The 18,023-nt window shown below is 41.8% G+C and overlaps 1 protein-coding gene across 1 annotated transcript in view; it reads left to right on the top strand.

Moving 5' to 3' along the window:
* LOC142258850 (uncharacterized) overlaps positions 1–14,035 on the top strand; it is a 47,553-nt gene extending 33,518 nt beyond the window's left edge. Inside the window, exon 7 of the mRNA XM_075331427.1 lies at positions 10,508–14,035. Coding sequence (XP_075187542.1) covers positions 10,508–11,740 — 1,233 coding nt within the window. The 3' untranslated portion in view covers positions 11,741–14,035. The remainder of the gene's footprint in view (positions 1–10,507) is intronic.
* The last annotated feature ends 3,988 nt before the right edge of the window (positions 14,036–18,023 follow it).

An 18,023-nucleotide genomic window follows, 5' to 3' on the forward strand; every position in this document is an offset into this window, starting at 1 on the left:
GCCACCTAGTGCTATCTGTGCCACAGCCAAGGCTGCCCATGCCCCCCTACTGATGTATATGCCCCAGCCCCCTCCTGTGATGTGTACTCCCAGTGTCTCCTGTAATTTATGCACCCCAGCCCCTCCTGTGATGTATATGCCCCCAGCATCTCCAGACCGAGACAAACCTGGAAAAGCAGCTGTGAGAAACAAGATGATCAATATCACCGAGTATCACAGTCACACCAAACAGAAGCAGCTCCTGCCTCCACAGTAGGGGTGAGTTAATTAATCGTTTGACCAAATATAGCTGGGTTATTTTTCAAGTTGATAATGTTGTGCGGCCCCCAAAGGTTAGTAGGAAATTCCAAATGGCCCCCGGCAGTAAAAAGGTTCCCCACCCCTGTTATAGAGAAATATGGTAATAAAAATAACATATCACTATATTTTCTATTTATGATCATGCCATGTCTTATTCTGCTGCCCTTTATCGGTAGAAGTTTATATTATATCAGAGTTTATGTTAAATGGTGGCACAAATGTAGTAATATTATAGATTCATGTTTTAAAATGTGGTATGAACATGTTTTTTTTGGTATGCACACTTCCTGATAAAATTATAGTGCTCAAAAGGATAAATTAAAAAGGAGAAAAAAAAAGAATTTTTTTGTAAAAGGATTTTTTTTTGTTATATAAGATTTTAGATATTTGGAACATTCGGAATACTCACTAAATGTTATTTGCTATGTCTGTGAAAAGGTTCTGTTTTTCTTGGATGATGTCAGTCACAGGGTGTGATTGCACATATAGTTTTAATTGTTTTTCCCCACCCTCTAATTGTATGTTACCCTTTATAATGGCTATGTGATTCATATGGCTTTGTTAAGAGTAAGGAGTTTTCACTCCGAAACGCGTTCCATTTTTTCTACCCTGCCATGTAAACTGGATTTTATTATTATGGAAGAACCCTTTTATCCTTGTTAAATAAAGAAAAAAATGTTTTAACTCAATTGGAACTTGGATGCTGGATCCCTTTTTTTTTTTTTTTTGAAGTTCACCACTGATCACTGTATACTGAGCAATGACTATAACATCATCGGGGCCATCCCTATGACTGAAAGGCGGACACTATCATAATATATGTTTATGATCACATGTAAATATTTCTTAGGTATTTTGTAACACTTATAATATTATATATATGGCTGTTTTTTACCTGGTCGGGGCTAATAACACAGATTTGGATTGACAGTGGTATTTTCCTATATTTCACACATGTCGAATATTTTTATTTAGATTTTAATTCCCTGGTAACTGTGGCTGATATAATGACTCCGCAGTGACCATATCCTCTGTGTATGGGGGAAGAAGCACAGTCAGCTCTTTCTTTCAAAAATAAGACCTACCCGGAAAATAATCCCTTGTAGGATTTTTGGGGCTTTTTTTGAGTATACTTGAAATAAAAGCCCTACTCCAAAAAACCCTAGTTGTGGTTCCATAAGGAAGTGTACGAGAAGCTGAAAAAAATATAGAATACAGCAGGATTTGTCATCAAAGAAAGCAGACACCCCCAAAAGAAAGCGAACACCCTCAAAAGAAAGCAGGCACCCTCAAACCAGACCAGACCCCAAACAATTACAGTTGGCAAGTACCGATGGTGGATGGGCTCTCACACAGAGATCTGTGTCGCTGTCAGGTCCCTCACTGCTCCAGCTGTATTGCACCGCAGAGCTGTGTATACAGTGACAGAGAAGGCAGAGACAGTAATAAACCGTCTGTGCCTTATGTAGAGATGGACGGATTTCCTCTCCGTTGCTACATGTTTGCGTATAGATGCTCTGCTATGTAATGATATTGTAGAACATCACTGTAGAGTAGGAGTCAGATGGCCCCGACTTTTAAAGCCTACGAGCTCCGAAACCAGTTAAGAATATCTAAACTTTTTTATTTACATAATGTTTCTAGTTTAGTAGGGAGATATAATGTGGTCACATTTTGTAATTGGGTTAACTTTAACTATTTTGCTGCCTTCATACAAGAAATGGGTGGTAAACTGTGCGCATTAGCGAGTGCACAGATCCGTACATCATACATGGAGGTCTGTGACCCTTGTATAAGAGGGACCCCGCTACGATCACACTTGTCTCCGTGATCTGATTTCCATACAAGGGATCTCACTGTGACGTATCACTAGAGTCTTGAGATGATTAAACCGATTTGCAGAACCCCGATGCAGAGGCCAGGTCAGTAGTCCACGGGGGCTGAACAGGAGCTATGCGAACATTTTCTTTCATTCTTAAAATAAATAACAGAAGGAAATTGCACAGGCTCCATATGAATCAATGCTGGGCCTCTCTGCTTCTGTTAGAAACAAGAATACATCAAATCCTACTCCCATTGCCCTGTTCTTAACTGAAAAACTCGTTAATGTTTTGTTTTTGCTCTTTTGTATTTTCCTACTCTTAAGGCCTTTTTACACGCTGCGACATCGCCTCCGTCGTGCATCCGCCATGGACAAATCGCTGCCCGTGGCGAACAATATCGCTAGTATGCGTCACACATACTTACCTTCCTAACGACGTCGCTGTGGGCTGCAAACAAACTCTTTTTTAACGGGGAGGTCACAGCGACGTCACACAGCATGCCACCAATAGAAGCGGAGGGGGGGAGAGCAGTCGTATTAACGTCACTCCCACCTCGTTGCCGGAGGACGCAGGAACACTGTTGTTTGTCGTTCCCAGGGTGTCGCACGTAGTGATGTGTGCTGCCTCAGGAACGACGAACAACATGTGTCCAAAAAGATCAATGATATTTGGGAAAGGAACGATGTGTCAACAATCAACGATTTTTGACGTTTTTCGGATCGTTAGCGGTCGCTTGTAGGCGTCACACGCAATGACGTCGCTAACGACGCCGGATATGCGTAACGAATTCCATGATCCCAGCGATTTCTCATTAGCGATGTCGTTACATCTAACGGGGCCTTTATTCCGGGATTAATTATTGTTTTAGTTTTCTGCCCACATTGCCGTATGAAGGATTGGATTTTTTTTACTCATAGTTTTTGACTCATAGTTTTTCATTTCACCATAAAATGTACTGAAAATTTAGTAAAAAATATTGTTTAAAAGACCTGAGAGTCCTCAGTGGTTGATACCTTTTAATGGCTAACTGAAAAGATGGTAATATTAGCAGCTTTTGAGACTACTCAGGGTCCGTATAACACAAAATCTGAAGAGTCACATATTTGTATACAACAGGACAGAATGGAACAGTAAATAAGACAAGTTATGTGAAGCAGAACTATCAGTATGGCAAGAGGACAATCAGTTGTGGCAGTATATATTGGAGCAGTTCATAGATAAGGGGGGGGGAGTCTTATTGACCTCTGATTGAGCTTTGGTCCAGAGTTCTGATGCCCCCAGATGCTCTGAGGAGCACATTTCTTAATTGATGTAAAAAGACAAAAATCCATGTGACACGTTCATTCCTGCTCTGAATGTGTCACCGATCATCATAAATTTATATTCCCAGACTCTTCTGTCTCTCCGGGTTTTGAGGTTTCCTTTCAATACCAGCAATTTCATGTCCATGATGCTGTGGTCTGGGTTACAAAAAAGAAAAAACAAACAAATTACATTACCCACCAGAATATCAAGAAACCATCTCCTACATTAATAAAAAACTTATAAAACTAAAGAAGAAAACAACCAGGTCCCTGGTCCCTCTTGTGATCACCTACAATCGAAATCTGGAGGTCTTAAGAGGAGCTGCACGAAAACTGCAACCATTACTGCAAAAAATGCCCAATAAAAATCTATTTTTCCAGACCCCCCATTTCTGTGTTTTAGACATCCCCTGAATCTAAGAAGCATCATTGTCAGAAGATAAAGACAAGATAAAGATTCCCAGATCACATTAGGTCTACAAGATCCCAGGGGCCGTCAGCTGCACCACAACTAATGGGGTGTACTTAATTATATGTACCAAATGTCCAACTGGGGTCTGTATGTAGGGGAGACAGGACAACAGCTCAGAACAAGGATGAATTCTCACCACCCCACATTTAGAGAAAAAAGGACAAATCTACCTGTGACCAAACATTTCTGTACACAGAGCACAGCATCATGGACATGAAGCTGGTATTGAAAGGGAATTTGAAATCCCAGAGACACAGGAGAGTCTGGGTGTACAAACTTATAACGACCGGTGACACATTCAGAGCAGGAATGAAGGTGTCACATGGATTTATGTCTTTTTACATCAATTAAGAAATGTGCCCCTCAGATCATCTGGGGGCATCACAGCTCTGGACCAGACCTCAGAGGACAATAAAACTTTCACACTCCTTATCTATGAACTGCTGCAATATTTACTGCCACAACTGATTGTCCCCTTACCATACTGATCGTTCTACTTCACATAACTTGTCTTATTTACTGCTCCATTCTATGTCCTGTTGTGTATAAATATGTGACTCTTCAGATTTTGTGTTATACTGTGCCTGATGAAGAGACCTGAGTACTCTTGAAAGCTGCTATTATTACCATCTTTTCAGTTAGCCATTAAAAGGTATCAACCACTGAGGACCCTCAATTCTTTTAAACTTTATCTCTACTGGCTACCACGGTACAAAGATTATTATTATTAATATTTATTATTATAGCGCCATCAATTCCATGGTGCTTTACATGTGAAAGGGGTGTACATAATAGGGACAAGTACAATAATCATAAACAATACAAGACACAAACAGGTACAGGAGGAGAGAGGTCCCTGCCCGCGAGGGCTCACAGTCTACAAGGGATAAGTGAGGATATAGTAGGTGAGGGTAGAGCTGATAGTGCGGCGCTGTATCAGACTGAGGGTTATGGCAGGTTGTAGGCTTGTCGGAAGAGGTAGGTCTTCAGGTTCCTTTTGAATCTTGCCAAGGTAGGCGAGAGTCTGATGTGTTGTGGCAGAGCATTCCAGAGTATGGGGGAGGCACGGGAGAGATCTTGGATGCGATGGTGGGAAGAGGATAAGGGGGGAGCAGAGAAGGAGATCTTGTGAGATAGATTTTACCTGGAAATTAAGTAAAAATTCAAAGTATGGTGAAGGAAAAAAAAAAAGTAATTCCGCCATTGTTCTTTTAGTGTTGTTTTTACTACATTCATTGTGTGCTGAAAGTGACTGGTCAGCGTGATTCTCCAGGTCAGTGTGATTACAGCAATATCAGATTTTATTATTTAGCTGTGACTAGAGATGAGTGGACCCGTCGACGTTCGGCTTCTGCTGATCCAGCTGAACTTTTTTAAAGATCGGTTTTGGACCCGAACGTGACCTGAACTTCATTTGAAGTCATTAATTGGGCAGTTCACGTCTCCACCCACATGCAGCCATAAACACATCACTTCCTGGGGAGAGAGGTTTTTTCCATTTTTTTCTTTGTGCACACTACATCCGATCTCGCTGTTGTTACCCCCAGTGCGAGCCGATCAAACTCCGAAAGCGGCTCACACCAGGCTGAGCACCGAGCGTACCCGAGCACAGCGAGACTGATTTGCATACGTCAACCCCTGAATTACGAACATGACTTTTGTTTTCTGTGGTTCTGAGTTTGTACCGAAAACTGAACTTCAGGTTCGCTCATCTCTAGTGGTGAATAAAAATCAGACTTTTGTAAACCTGTAGCTTGTCTTTTGCTTGATGAGCCGACATTTTCATTGATCCCATTCTAGGTGCAATATGGGTAACTGATCACTTTTCATTGTATTTATATTGCTATAAAAATAATGTGCTATTTTTATCGGTCGGTTTCACTACTTACATAGCACATTTCATGATGACATTTTTTTTCCTACCCAAATGATATCTCACCTCCCTTATTATCTCCATTAGTTTTACATATCGGCTCATTTCCTTCCCATTCAGGTCCTTATATTATCAGATCCTTTCAGTGGTTTTATTCTGTTTAAGAGAATCTCCTACCCAGCATGGATAGAGACAGGAACAAGATGGCGGAGAGGATATTACACCTCACCCTAGAGATCCTCTTCCGGCTTACTGGAGAGGTGAGAGATTCTGATGACGTCACATTACATCATTCTTATCTATGGGAATAACAGATGGACAGAACTGGAGAGGTGAGGACTCTGGAAATGTCTGGAGTGAGATTTATTACTGTGTCTCTCCATAACCAGGATTACACAGTAGTGAAGAAGACCTCTAGTGAGCGCTGTCAGGCCCCTGTGTCTGAGGGATGGGGAAGACCCCTGAGCCCAATCACTGGGCCTCCACCTCACCCCCCGATACATGAGGACATCAATGACCAGAAGATCCTAGAACTCACCTACAAGATGATTGAGCTGCTGACTGGAGAGGTGACACTGCTGGGAATGCTGGGACATTATACAGTAACGCTATGAAGGGATCGGGGGTGACGGTATCATTGTATGTGTCAGGTTCCTATAAGGTGTCAGGACGTCACCGTCTATTTCTCCATGGAGGAGTGGGAGTATTTAGAAGGACACAAAGATCTGTACAAGGACGTCATGATGGAGGTTCCCCAGCCCCTCACATCACCAGGTAATAGACAGGACTAAATACACACGGCCTATAATTATCTGTATGTAAGGAATGAATTCAGTCCCTGTATGTGTCTCCTCCAGGTCTATCCAGTAAGAGGACAACACCAGAGAGATGTCCCCGTCCTCTTCTCCCACAGGACTGTAAACAAGAAGATCCCGATGTTCCTCAGGATGTGTTTCCTCCAGCTCTATCCAGTAAGAGATATCTACTCTGTACTTTCTGCACTAATTTTGTGTTTAGGGTTTCTGCTCTGTTTTTTTTCAGCTGTATTTTCTTTGTTTCTGCTTCTTCTGCTTTTTGTTTCTAGTGTCTTCTCTATGTCGTTCTGAAGGCAACTCAAAGACTTGCAGAGGGTTCATGAATACCCCGTTTCCCTGAAAAGATGACCTACACTGAAAATAAGCTTTAGCATGATTTTATGGGATTTTTGAAGAATGCTTGAAATATAAGCCCTTCTTCAAAAATAAGCCCTAATTACAGTCAGGGCCAGTGTTGGGAGGTGTCAAACTGCGCAAATTCTCAAGAACTCCAGTGTCTTAGGGACCCCATCAGTTGTAGTCTGAGGTTGTTTAAGGACCTTTGATGACTTCAAAGTCATGTTACCTGATGTAACCAAAGGTCACTTAGGCTACTTTCACACATCCGGTTTGAGCAGTGCGGCTCAATCCGGCTGTGAAACCTATGCAACGGATGCAGCGAAAACACCGCATCCTTTGCATACGTTTTTACATGCAGCACGTCCGTTTTTTTCCGGTTGCGGCACGCTTCTGAGCATGCGCAGTGGAAGAAACCGCATGCGGCGGCCGGATGCAGTTTTTGCCGCATCACGCCGCATCCGGCGTTCATAGGCATGCATTGAAAAATGCGGCGCAATGCGTTTTTTTTGCCGGAGCAAAAAACGTGCCAGGGAACGTTCCATCCGGCCGCCGCATCGGCTAAATCTGCCGCATGCGGCAAAAACCGGACGGAACGCAAGCCCATGCGGCATAATGCGGAGCCAATGCAAGTCAATGCTGGAAATAACGAAACCGGTGGCAAAAAAAAACGGTTTCGTTTTTTCAGCAGAGCGCCGGATTGTGCCGCACTGCTACAGCCGGATGTGTGAAAGCAGCCTTAATTGCAGGAGTCTAAAAGAACTGAACAGAAGAGAGGCTGGCATGCAGGACTGGCATTAAGTGAAAGGGAGAGTAAACTGGGCAATTTACCAATAGGACTGCTGAAGGACCTTTTTGACATCACAAACCAGCTTTGACATTTTAACCAGCTTTGCTTAAATGGGCAGAGCTTGGCCAGAACAAGGGTGTGATGCCACCGCTTCTCTAATTCATAACCAACTGCAGCATTCCCTATGCCAGAAATCTCACTCCTGTGCCTGATGTAATTTTTCAGTGCCCATCGCCGGTCTTGAATTGAAACCCTAATCTTTATCTGCACAGACTGCAAGACCCTGCTACCTGCTTTGGTTACAAAGCCTAAGGATGGGTCATCAACGTTATAGTACCGGACAAGCCCATTAAATATCCGGCATCTGTCCCTAACTATTTTATTTTTGTTTTTGACAAAAATCTCTTTGAAATTGTCTATGTTGTGGATCAATGTTACAAGGAGATGTTTTCAGGTTTTGCCAACTGTCATGACGGCGTCAGGATCTGTGGAAATATAGATTCTGGTACTCTGCATGTTAACTGCTCTGATGTCTGTGAGCAGCGCAGGGAGATGCAGGCATCGAAACACAGGCTTGGGCAGGATAGCAAGAGTTATTCTCTGCTGGGCTGCTTGTTAATGTCTTTGATCACATGCTGTAGAGGAGAAAGTATTGTTTGCTCCCCTTCTGTATATGCTGGCTGGACTATTTCATTAATGCAAGCTATAGGTTACCTATACTGGTCTGGTGAGGTGTTGTGATCCAGACTTATGAGTGGTTGTTGTGTATTATTGCTGTGAGCTGTTGTGGTGTTAACTCTTGTTGCTGCCTTTCTGCTCTTGCTTTTCTCCTTAGTCTCTCACTGTTTGTTTCTGTGAGTTTGCAATGTGTCGTGTCCGTCTTAGGGCAAGCACGCACTTTGCTTTTTACCTGCTTTTTACCTGCTTTTTTGCTGCTTTTTCAACTGCAGGGTTTAATGCCAAAATGGTTGTGTTCTGCTTTTCAAGCAAAGTTTATGGGAATTTGGCTTTCTAGACCGCACTATGCAGTTCAAACTGCAGACTTTTTGTTGCAGAACTTTGGTCAAAAACTCAGCTTTGCAGTGCAAAACCCAAATGGCAAAAACAATTGACATGTCAATTGTTTTTGCCATTTGGGTTTTGCACTGCAAAGCTGAGTTTTTGACCAAAGTTCTGCAACAAAAAGGCACCTTTTTAAACTGCATAGTGCGGTCTAGCAAACCAAATTCCCATAGACTTTGCTTGAAAAGCAGAACACAACCATTTTAGCATTAAACGCTGCAGTTGAAAAAGCAGCAAAAAAGCAAGTAAAAAGCAGGTAAAAAGCAAAGTGCGGTCGCACCCTAAGGCTATGTGCCCACGGTGCGTTTTTTCATGCTTTTCTGCAGCATTTTCAACTGCACCTTTTTAGTGCCCAAATGGCTGCGTTTTGATTTCCCAGCAAAGTCTATGGGAAATAGGGTTTTCCTGTGCCCACCATGCATTTGAAAACGCTGCGTCAAATTTGCATATTTTTTGTCAAAAACCATGCGTTTTAAAAAGCAACATGTAAATTGTTTTTGCCATTTGAGGTGCGTTTAGATAACATAGAAGTCAATGAGAAACAGGGAGTAACCTAGAAACATCAAAATTCCAGCGTTTTACCTGCTTTTTTGGTGCAGAAAACATGCGTTTTGGACTACTAAAACGCATGCTTTTTGCACATCAAAATAATGATTTCATATGTCCCTTTACACACACACATAGTCCGACAATTTATGTAAAGAAAATTATCATTTTATTGCTATATTTCCGTTTTTTATTAAATAACCGCTATAATTCTATTAAATCTTGCTATTTTCTTTTTTTTCATACAAATATTTATGTGCCCCTTTTTTTTCTCTTTTCTCATTTGTGTTGACTGTTGTAACTTTATTTATCAGTGTCTTGATGTTCAAAACGCATGTGTCAAAAAGCATTTGAAAAAGCATTCAAAAAGCGCTAAAAACGCATCAAATACGCGGCAAATACGCATGCGTTTTCAGCGCTAAAGTTCTGCAAAGGCAACTTTGGCTAATTCAATTAAGGACAAAACGTGCATTTAGAACTGCAAGTAGGGAAAAGCAACGTTTCCATCATATTCCTGCCCCTTCCTTCCCTGGGGGGATAACAGATTACATTTGGTCAGGCAAATAGTAAGGCACAGGACTCAGGCATCTCCATCTTCAGGGGTAATTGAGAGGTTAGGAATAGTTTAGGATCCCCTAGCGTGAAGGACACTATAGCAGCCCCCTATCCCTCATTATCCTGCAGTCACATTGTGACAATCAATCAGATTATTTACTGTAGCACATTCCAGAGAACTAGTGCTAGGAATGGGAGATCCGAATTAACGAAGATGTAACTCTTAGATGTTAAAATTGGAAAACAGATTCAGAATACATTTTTTTCTAATTTAATTTCTGATGTTATGGTTTTAAAAAATAAATGTACTCTCAAGATAATATCATTAAAAATAATAACATTGTGTTTATTTTTAGCAGATAACTGTATTGGGAGTTCAGATGGAAATCTAATATCTTCAGAATTTATAACAAATGATGAAAGTATCACACATGATACATATGAAGAGCATGCTGTTGTCCCAGATATACCTCCAGTCCTTCCTCGGAAAGCTTTATCATCAGATCTTTTCAAACAAGTCCAAAATTCCAATTTATCACAGAATTGTAAGCAAAATCAAAGTTACAGAAGGGATGTGGAACATGAAACGGCTCCTACAAGGGAGAAACCATTTTCATGTTCAAAATGTGAGAAATGTTTTACCAGGAAATCACGTCTTAATATCCATCAAAAAACTCACCCAGGGAAGAAGCCATTTTCATGCCCAGAATGTGGAAAATGTTTTACTCAGAAAACAACCCTTGCTAACCATCAAAAATATCACACAGGGGAGATGCCATTTTCATGTTCAGAATGTGAGAAATGTTTTATTCGGAAATCAGTACTTATTAGGCATCAAAGAATTCACACAGGGGAGAAGCCATTTTCATGTTCAGAATGTGGGAAATGTTTTATTCAGAAATCAAATCTTGTTATGCATAAGAAAATTCACACAGGGGAGAAGCCATTTTCATGCTTGGAATGTGGTAAATGTTTTACTAGGAAAGCAAGTCTTGTTGACCATGGAAAACTTCACACAGGGGAGAAGCCATTTTCATGTTCAGAGTGTGGGAAATGTTTTACCAGGAAATCACGTCTTATTATCCATCAAAAAACTCACACAGGGAAGAATCCATTTTCATGCCCAGAATGTGGAAAACGTTTTACTCAGAAAATAACCCTTGCTAACCATCAAAAATATCACACAGGGGAGATGCCATTTTCATGTTCAGAATGTGAGAAATGTTTTATTAGGAAATCAGAACTTATTGGGCATCAAAGAATTCACACAGGGGAGAAGCCATTTCCATGTTCAGAATGTGGGAAATGTTTTATTCAGAAATCAAATCTTGTTATGCATAAGAAAATTCACACAGGGGAGAAGCCATTTTCATGCTTGGAATGTGGTAAATGTTTTACTAGGAAATCAAGTCTTGCTGACCATGGAAAACTTCACACAGGGGAGAAGCCATTTTCATGTTCAGAGTGTGGGAAATGTTTTCATTTCAAATCAGATCTGGTTAGGCATCGAAGATATCACACAGGGGAGAAGCCATTTTCATGTTTAGAATGTGGGAAATGTTTTATTCAAAAAACAGCTTTTGTTATGCATCAAAGATCTCATAGAGGGGAGAAGCCATTTTTATGTTCAGAGTGTGGGAAATGTTTTATTCAGAAATCAGATCTTGTTGTGCATCAAAGATGTCACACCGGGGAGAAGCCTTTTTCATGTTCAGAGTGTGGGAAATGTTTTATTCAGAAATCAAAACTTGTTCAACATCAAAGATCTCACACAGGTGAGAAGCCATTTTCATGTTCAGAGTGTGGGAAATGTTTTAATTGGAAATCAGGTCTCGTTTACCATCAACAAAATCACACAAAATGAACCATTATTATATGCTGAATGTGGAAAATATAATTCTCAGAAATCAGATCTTGTTAAACATATGAAGAAGCCGCACAGGGAAGGAACCTTTTCATGTTGTGAATAATTGAAATCTTTAACTAGTTAATGAAGTCTTGCCGACATCAGAAAACCAACAGAGCGGAGCAGCCATTTTTGCTTTCAGAATTTGCCAAATCTTTTTATCATTAATTAGGTCCTGTTGTCAGATGAGTCACACGGGAGATGCCATCATAATGTACCATGATTCAAAGGGTTTTATCCCAAAAACAGGTACAGTTCTTGAAGTAAGAATTTGTGAGGGAAAGAACAATTTTCTTTCTTTTTAGAAATTATTGTATGTTTTTGGATCATAAGACACACCTAGGTGTTGAAGGAGGAATATAGGGAAAAAAAGTAACGCAAAAAATGTGGTCATGAAGCACTGTTATGGGTAGGATCTGCTGATGACACTGTTTACGGGGATAAAATCCCCCAATTCTGTACTAATGTACCCAATACTGGGCCTCTTCCAGGTATATGTGTCTCCCATACTCATGTATACCGTATTTTTCGCTTTATAAGACGCACTTTTGTTCCCCCGAGTTTTGGGGGAAAGTAGGGGGTGCGTCTTATAATCCGAATATACGGGGGGGGTTGTGTGTATGTGTATATATATATATATATATATATATACTGCAGGGTCCGCTCTGGAGCGGTTCTGGGAGCTGGTGAAGCTGCGGGAGGGAGCCTTTGATCTCCTGCTCCTGCTCATATAATATGCACAGCCGCTGTCCATCACCATGGTGCTGAAACCGCACTGTGGCGATGGGCTGGGGGAGCGGCGCATATTATATGTGCCTGTGCTCGCCTTTGATGTCACATGCCTCCACTGTGTTAGATATGGCCCCTATACTGCTGCACATAGTAAAATAAAACAATCTTTACTCACCTCCTCCAGCGCTGATCTCCCGGTGTCTCTGCTGCTGTCTGTGATCAGGCACGCAGAGATGATATCACTCTGCTGTGCCGATTACATGACCGGCGCCGAGAACCAGGAAGTGGAGGAAGCCGGAGCTCACAAGCACGGAGGGAGACACGAGGAGGGACAGTGCTGAGAAGGTAAGGAAAGAGTGTTTTATTTTACTAAAAGCAGCAGCCTGGGGGCGATATCTAACACAGGGTGATGTGTGCCAGCCACAGGGGGCCGTGTGCAGCAACAGTGGGCCGTGTGCCAGCCACAGGGGGCCATGTGCAGCAATAGTGGGCCGTGTGCCAGCCACAGGGGGCCGTGTGCAGCAATAGTGGGCCGTGTGCCAGCCACAGGGGGCCGTGTGCCAGCCATAGGGGGCCGTGTGCAGCAATAATGGGCTGTGTGCCAGCCACAGGGAGCCGTGTGCAGCAATAGTGGGCCATGTGCCAGCCACAGGGGGCCGTGTGCAGCAATAATGGGCCGTGTGCCAGCCATAGGGGCCATGTGCCAGCCATAGGGGACCTGTGGCATCACTGGGGGACGTGTGCCAGCACAAGGGGGCTATATTCAATATAAGGTGGCCATATCCAGATTAAGGGGGCTAATTTTAGGATGGGGGACTATGAGGGACACATACCCTATATGATTTGTTAGACGGACACTGGCATTATAGGACGGACCCCATTATTTTAAAAATTCTCTATTCCGTCACCAAATTTGGGGGTGCATCTTATAATCAGGTGCGTCTTATAAAGCGAAAATAGGGTATGTCTTTCATCCTTGTATATATGTTGCTCATCTTTATCCCATCCTGGTATATATGATCCCCATCCTGATATATATGTCCCTTGTCCTAGTATATATGTCCCCATACTTGTATATATGGCCCTCATCTTGGGCCCATTCTTGTATATAATTCCTCATCATGCTGCACACATAAGAAAATAAATGATTATACTCACCATCCCTCCGCTCTCCCAATGCAAGGTGTTCTCTTCTGATGCTGGTAAGTGACTTTAGCATGTAAGCGGCGCAGCGCATGACATTACTGCCATGCGCCCCCAGTTACATGTGGACGTCAGCTACCGGAATATTCACTGCTCCCCACACCCAGGATTTTTGGCTTGGGGAGCAGTGAATATTCATTCTCTAATATTAGACACAAGTGATCGCCCAGTCCCAGCAGTAAGCCGGCGGCTGGGTGATCATGTGTACCCAATATTAAAGAGAATGAATATTCACTGCTCCTCATGCTAATAATACTGCCCACCTCCTGGTTGGTGCTGGCTTCATTGCCTAGAGGTGGGCGGGATTATGGTGTGGGGAGCAGTGAATATTAATTTTCTTTTCTTTTTTAGCTGGCACACTGTTAGCCCTTTTGAGAGCCTTTAGGAATATTTTTGAATAGTTTTGATACTGGATTATATTTAGATAATTCACTAATCTCCGGTTTCCCTCTGCTTTATTTAATAAAAAGCGCAGCCCCAGATTGGAGATAGGAACTCTTAAGTATATCACATTGTATATAATTGCATTTCAAAACTTGTTGTTTTGTTAATAAATGCTTGTAAAATATATATTCTTCATGCCTGTCTTTCTCTATTGTCTAGATGTGATGATTTTGCCTCAGAACCTCTGGAGTTGAGGCAGAGCTGTAGGCATTTCACACAAAAATAGTGAGGGGAGAATTGAATCACACTGCAGCCTAGATATGTGGAAGTTGTTAAGACACTCTGGTCCCAATTCATCAAAGGTTTGGTTTTTTTTCAAAAATCTTTTATTGAAGTGTATCAACGAGACAGGATACATAGAAAGTAAGTGCAATTGCACCATTACAATATAGACAGTAAATCACTCAAAATAGACCGCCCAAGCTCGACAGCACGTGTCTTTAAGTATCTAGCAGAACTAAACTCAAGGGTGAACATAGGAACAAAAGTGTCTCATATAATGTGAACATAACAATCCTAGTATTTGCTACCGTATGCAGAAACTGTTTTTTATTGTAAATCTAAAATCACAGTAGTTTAGTAATAATAATAATCTTTATTTCTATAGCGCCAACATATTCCGCAGCGCTTTACAATTCAGGAGGATCATATACAAACAAGTAACAGTTATGGAAAATACAATATTTAGAGGGAAAAAAAAACACACAACCCTGCTCGTGAGAGCTTACAATCTACAATGAGATGGGGGGAGGGACAAGGTACAAGTGTTTATTTACAATGACAATCCAGCCATTTCACGGAAATGGGGGCTAGATAATGGTTTCCTGGACCAGTGGGCCAGAGCCTTGAGAGGCCTTTGGGTGCCATGGAGTTTGATGTGGAATTATGTTGTGAGAAGTTGTAGAGGGACTCTGTGAATTGAATTTGATTAGGGAGTGTGATAGGTCGCCCTAAAAAGATGCGTCTTTAGGGTGCGTCTGAAGCTGAGTAAGTTGTAGTAAGAATTATAGAGAAAGGAGAGAGAAGAGAGATGAACGGACAAAGAAAAGAATAGAGAAGAAAAACAAAAAGGGGGGGGGAGGGGTGAGGATGGTGCCATGTATTATTGGACCATAAATGGAATGTCACTTCCGAGGACCATTGAGAAATCAGAGGACTCTCTAAACATAATCCAATCCTGCCACGTGTGGAAAAACTGTTCAGATTCAGACTCACTGTGAGCCGATAATCTTTCCATTCTACAGATCTAATCCATCTCCAGAGACCAGTCTGCTATAGTTGGGGATTCCCTAGATCTCCAATGCCTGGGGATAATAGACTTGGTGGCAGAAAGAGAATGTTTAAGTAGACACCTTTTGATAGTCTTAAAAGACCCTGGGAGCATCGACAAAAGGGCAGTTTGAGGATAAATGGGAGGTCGCTCACCTGAGATATGACTAAAGATCTTGAAGACCTTACCCCATAGTTGGTGAATCGAAGGGCATTCCCACCATATGTGCAACATAGTACCCTTGGCTGCCTCACATCTCCAGCAATTGTCTGATGTGGTGGGATAGAACCTCCGTAGATCGGCGGGGCACCTATACAACCTAGTGAGAATTTTGTAGTTCCTTTCCTGAAGTTTACAAGCCATGGTGAGTTTATGTGCACATAAGAAGGCCTTCTCCCATTCGCGCTGTGGAAAGGAAACATTCAACTCTTTTTCCCATTCCCTGACAAACCACAAATCTTTAAGATCAGGTATAGATATGAGGATATTGTAAATTTGGGAAATCGTGTGTTCAGCAGTCGAGGTTTGGATCAGTAGTTTCTCAAAGGCAGAATGCGGAACTCTGATTCTGGCGATCGACAGTAAAGATGAAAGAAAGGATCTAAATTGTAGGTAGGAGAACCATGGAACAGGGCAATCCGGACATAACGTTCTCAACTCTTGGAAAAAGGGGACAGCTAGAGGGCCAACGAGGGTCTGCTGAAGTCTCGTTTTGGAGTTACGGGACCAGATTAGAAATTATCAACTCCCATTGCTGGAGGAAAGGCAGGGTTATCAAATAAAGGTGTCATCGGTCCAAGTTTGTCGGAGAGCTTATATTTAGCTACTGCTTTATTCCATACCCGAAGGAGATCCCTTGTCTAAAAGGAGATAAAATCTCTAGCCGGGCACGTGTTTCTTGGGATCCATGGCAAGGATGATAGGCTCAAATCGGACAAAGAGGACTCTACAGCCACCCATCCCTTCTGGTCCGATCTGTGGAACCAATCTACCACCCTAGCCAAAACAGTGGCGATATAGTACAGGTGGAAGTTTGGTAACCCCGTTCCTCCTCTACTTTTGGGTCTGGTCAGAAATCTGTTCGCCAATCGCGGTTTGCTCGTTCTCCAAATAAACCGATTACATGCTTTGTTTAGAAGTTTGAAAAATGTGCTAGGAAGGACGACTGGCACCGCTTGAAATAGATAAAGTAGCTTTGGTAAAATGTCTATTTTCAGGACGTTGATTCGTCTGAACCATGATAATCTGACCCTGTCGAAGACCTTGAGATCTGCTATGATACGATTTAATAATGGTTTATGGTTTTGGGAGTATATCTGGGTCAAATCCGACGAAAGATTAATCCCTAACTACTTTAGTGATGAAAGGCACCATTTGAACGGGAAGGAGCTTTGTACATGTCGCCGCCTTTCCTCAGGAATATTGATATTCAAAATTTCAGATTTTGCAAGGTTTACCTTGAAGTTACTGACTATGCTATATATATCAAATTCTTTAAGTATGGATGGAAGAGAAGGCTCAGGATCTGTGATATATGTAAGTCGTTGGCATAAAGTGCAAGCTTATGCATGCTATTTCCGACCTGAATACCATGAATATTAGGGTTTTGCCTTAACGCTACGGTAAGGTGTTCCATCACAATGGCGTATAGTAGAGGGGAGAGTGGACATCCCTGTCTAGTGCTGTTCCTTATGTTAAATGGGTCTGAATAATTTCCGTTGCAACGTATTTTAGCCAAGGGGTTTTGATAGAGTGCTAGGATTTTGCTTCTTAGGTCGGGGTTCAAGTTATTTTGGTGAAGGGCACTTTTGAGGAATGGCCAGCTGACTCTATCAAAGGCCTTTTCTGCATCGACCGATAAAATACAAGAGGGTGTTTTCATCTTATGCGCATGTGATATAAGAAGCATAGTTTTTAGAGTGTTATCGCTCGCTTCTCTTTGCGGGACAAACCCAACTTGATCGTTACATATCAGTCGAGGCAGAAGAGGAGCGAGTCTTGTGGCGATAAGCTTGGAAAAAACTTACAGATTGATTAGCGAAATTGGTCAGTAGCTTTGACAACGTTCTGAGTCTTTCCTGCTTTTGGAATTACTGTAATGTGTGACTCGAGTGATTGTTTGGGGAAAGGGTTAGATACTGAGATTGCATTAAAAACCTTGGTCAGGAAGGGTACGAGTTGTAAAATTTGGCCATACAGTCATATGAAAAAGTTTGGGCACCCCTATTAATGTTAACCTTTTTTCTTTATAACAATTTGGGTTTTTGCAACAGCTATTTCAGTTTCATATATCTAATAACTGATGGAGTCAGTAATATTTCTGGATTGAAATGAGGTTTATTGTACTAACAGAAAATGTGCAATCCGCATTTAAACAAAATTTGACCGGTGCAAAAGTATGGGCACCTCAACATAAAAGTGACATTAATATTTTGTAGATCCTCTTTTTGCAAAAATAACAGCCTCTAGTCGCTTCCTGTAGCTTTTAATGAGTTCCTGGTTCCTGGATGAAGGTATATTTGACCATTCCTTTTTACAAAACACTTCCAGTTCAGTTAAGTTTGATGGTCGCCGAGCATGGACAGCATGCTT

This window comes from Anomaloglossus baeobatrachus, assembly GCF_048569485.1.
Source record: "Anomaloglossus baeobatrachus isolate aAnoBae1 chromosome 5 unlocalized genomic scaffold, aAnoBae1.hap1 SUPER_5_unloc_14, whole genome shotgun sequence".
NCBI lineage: Eukaryota > Metazoa > Chordata > Amphibia > Anura > Aromobatidae > Anomaloglossus > Anomaloglossus baeobatrachus.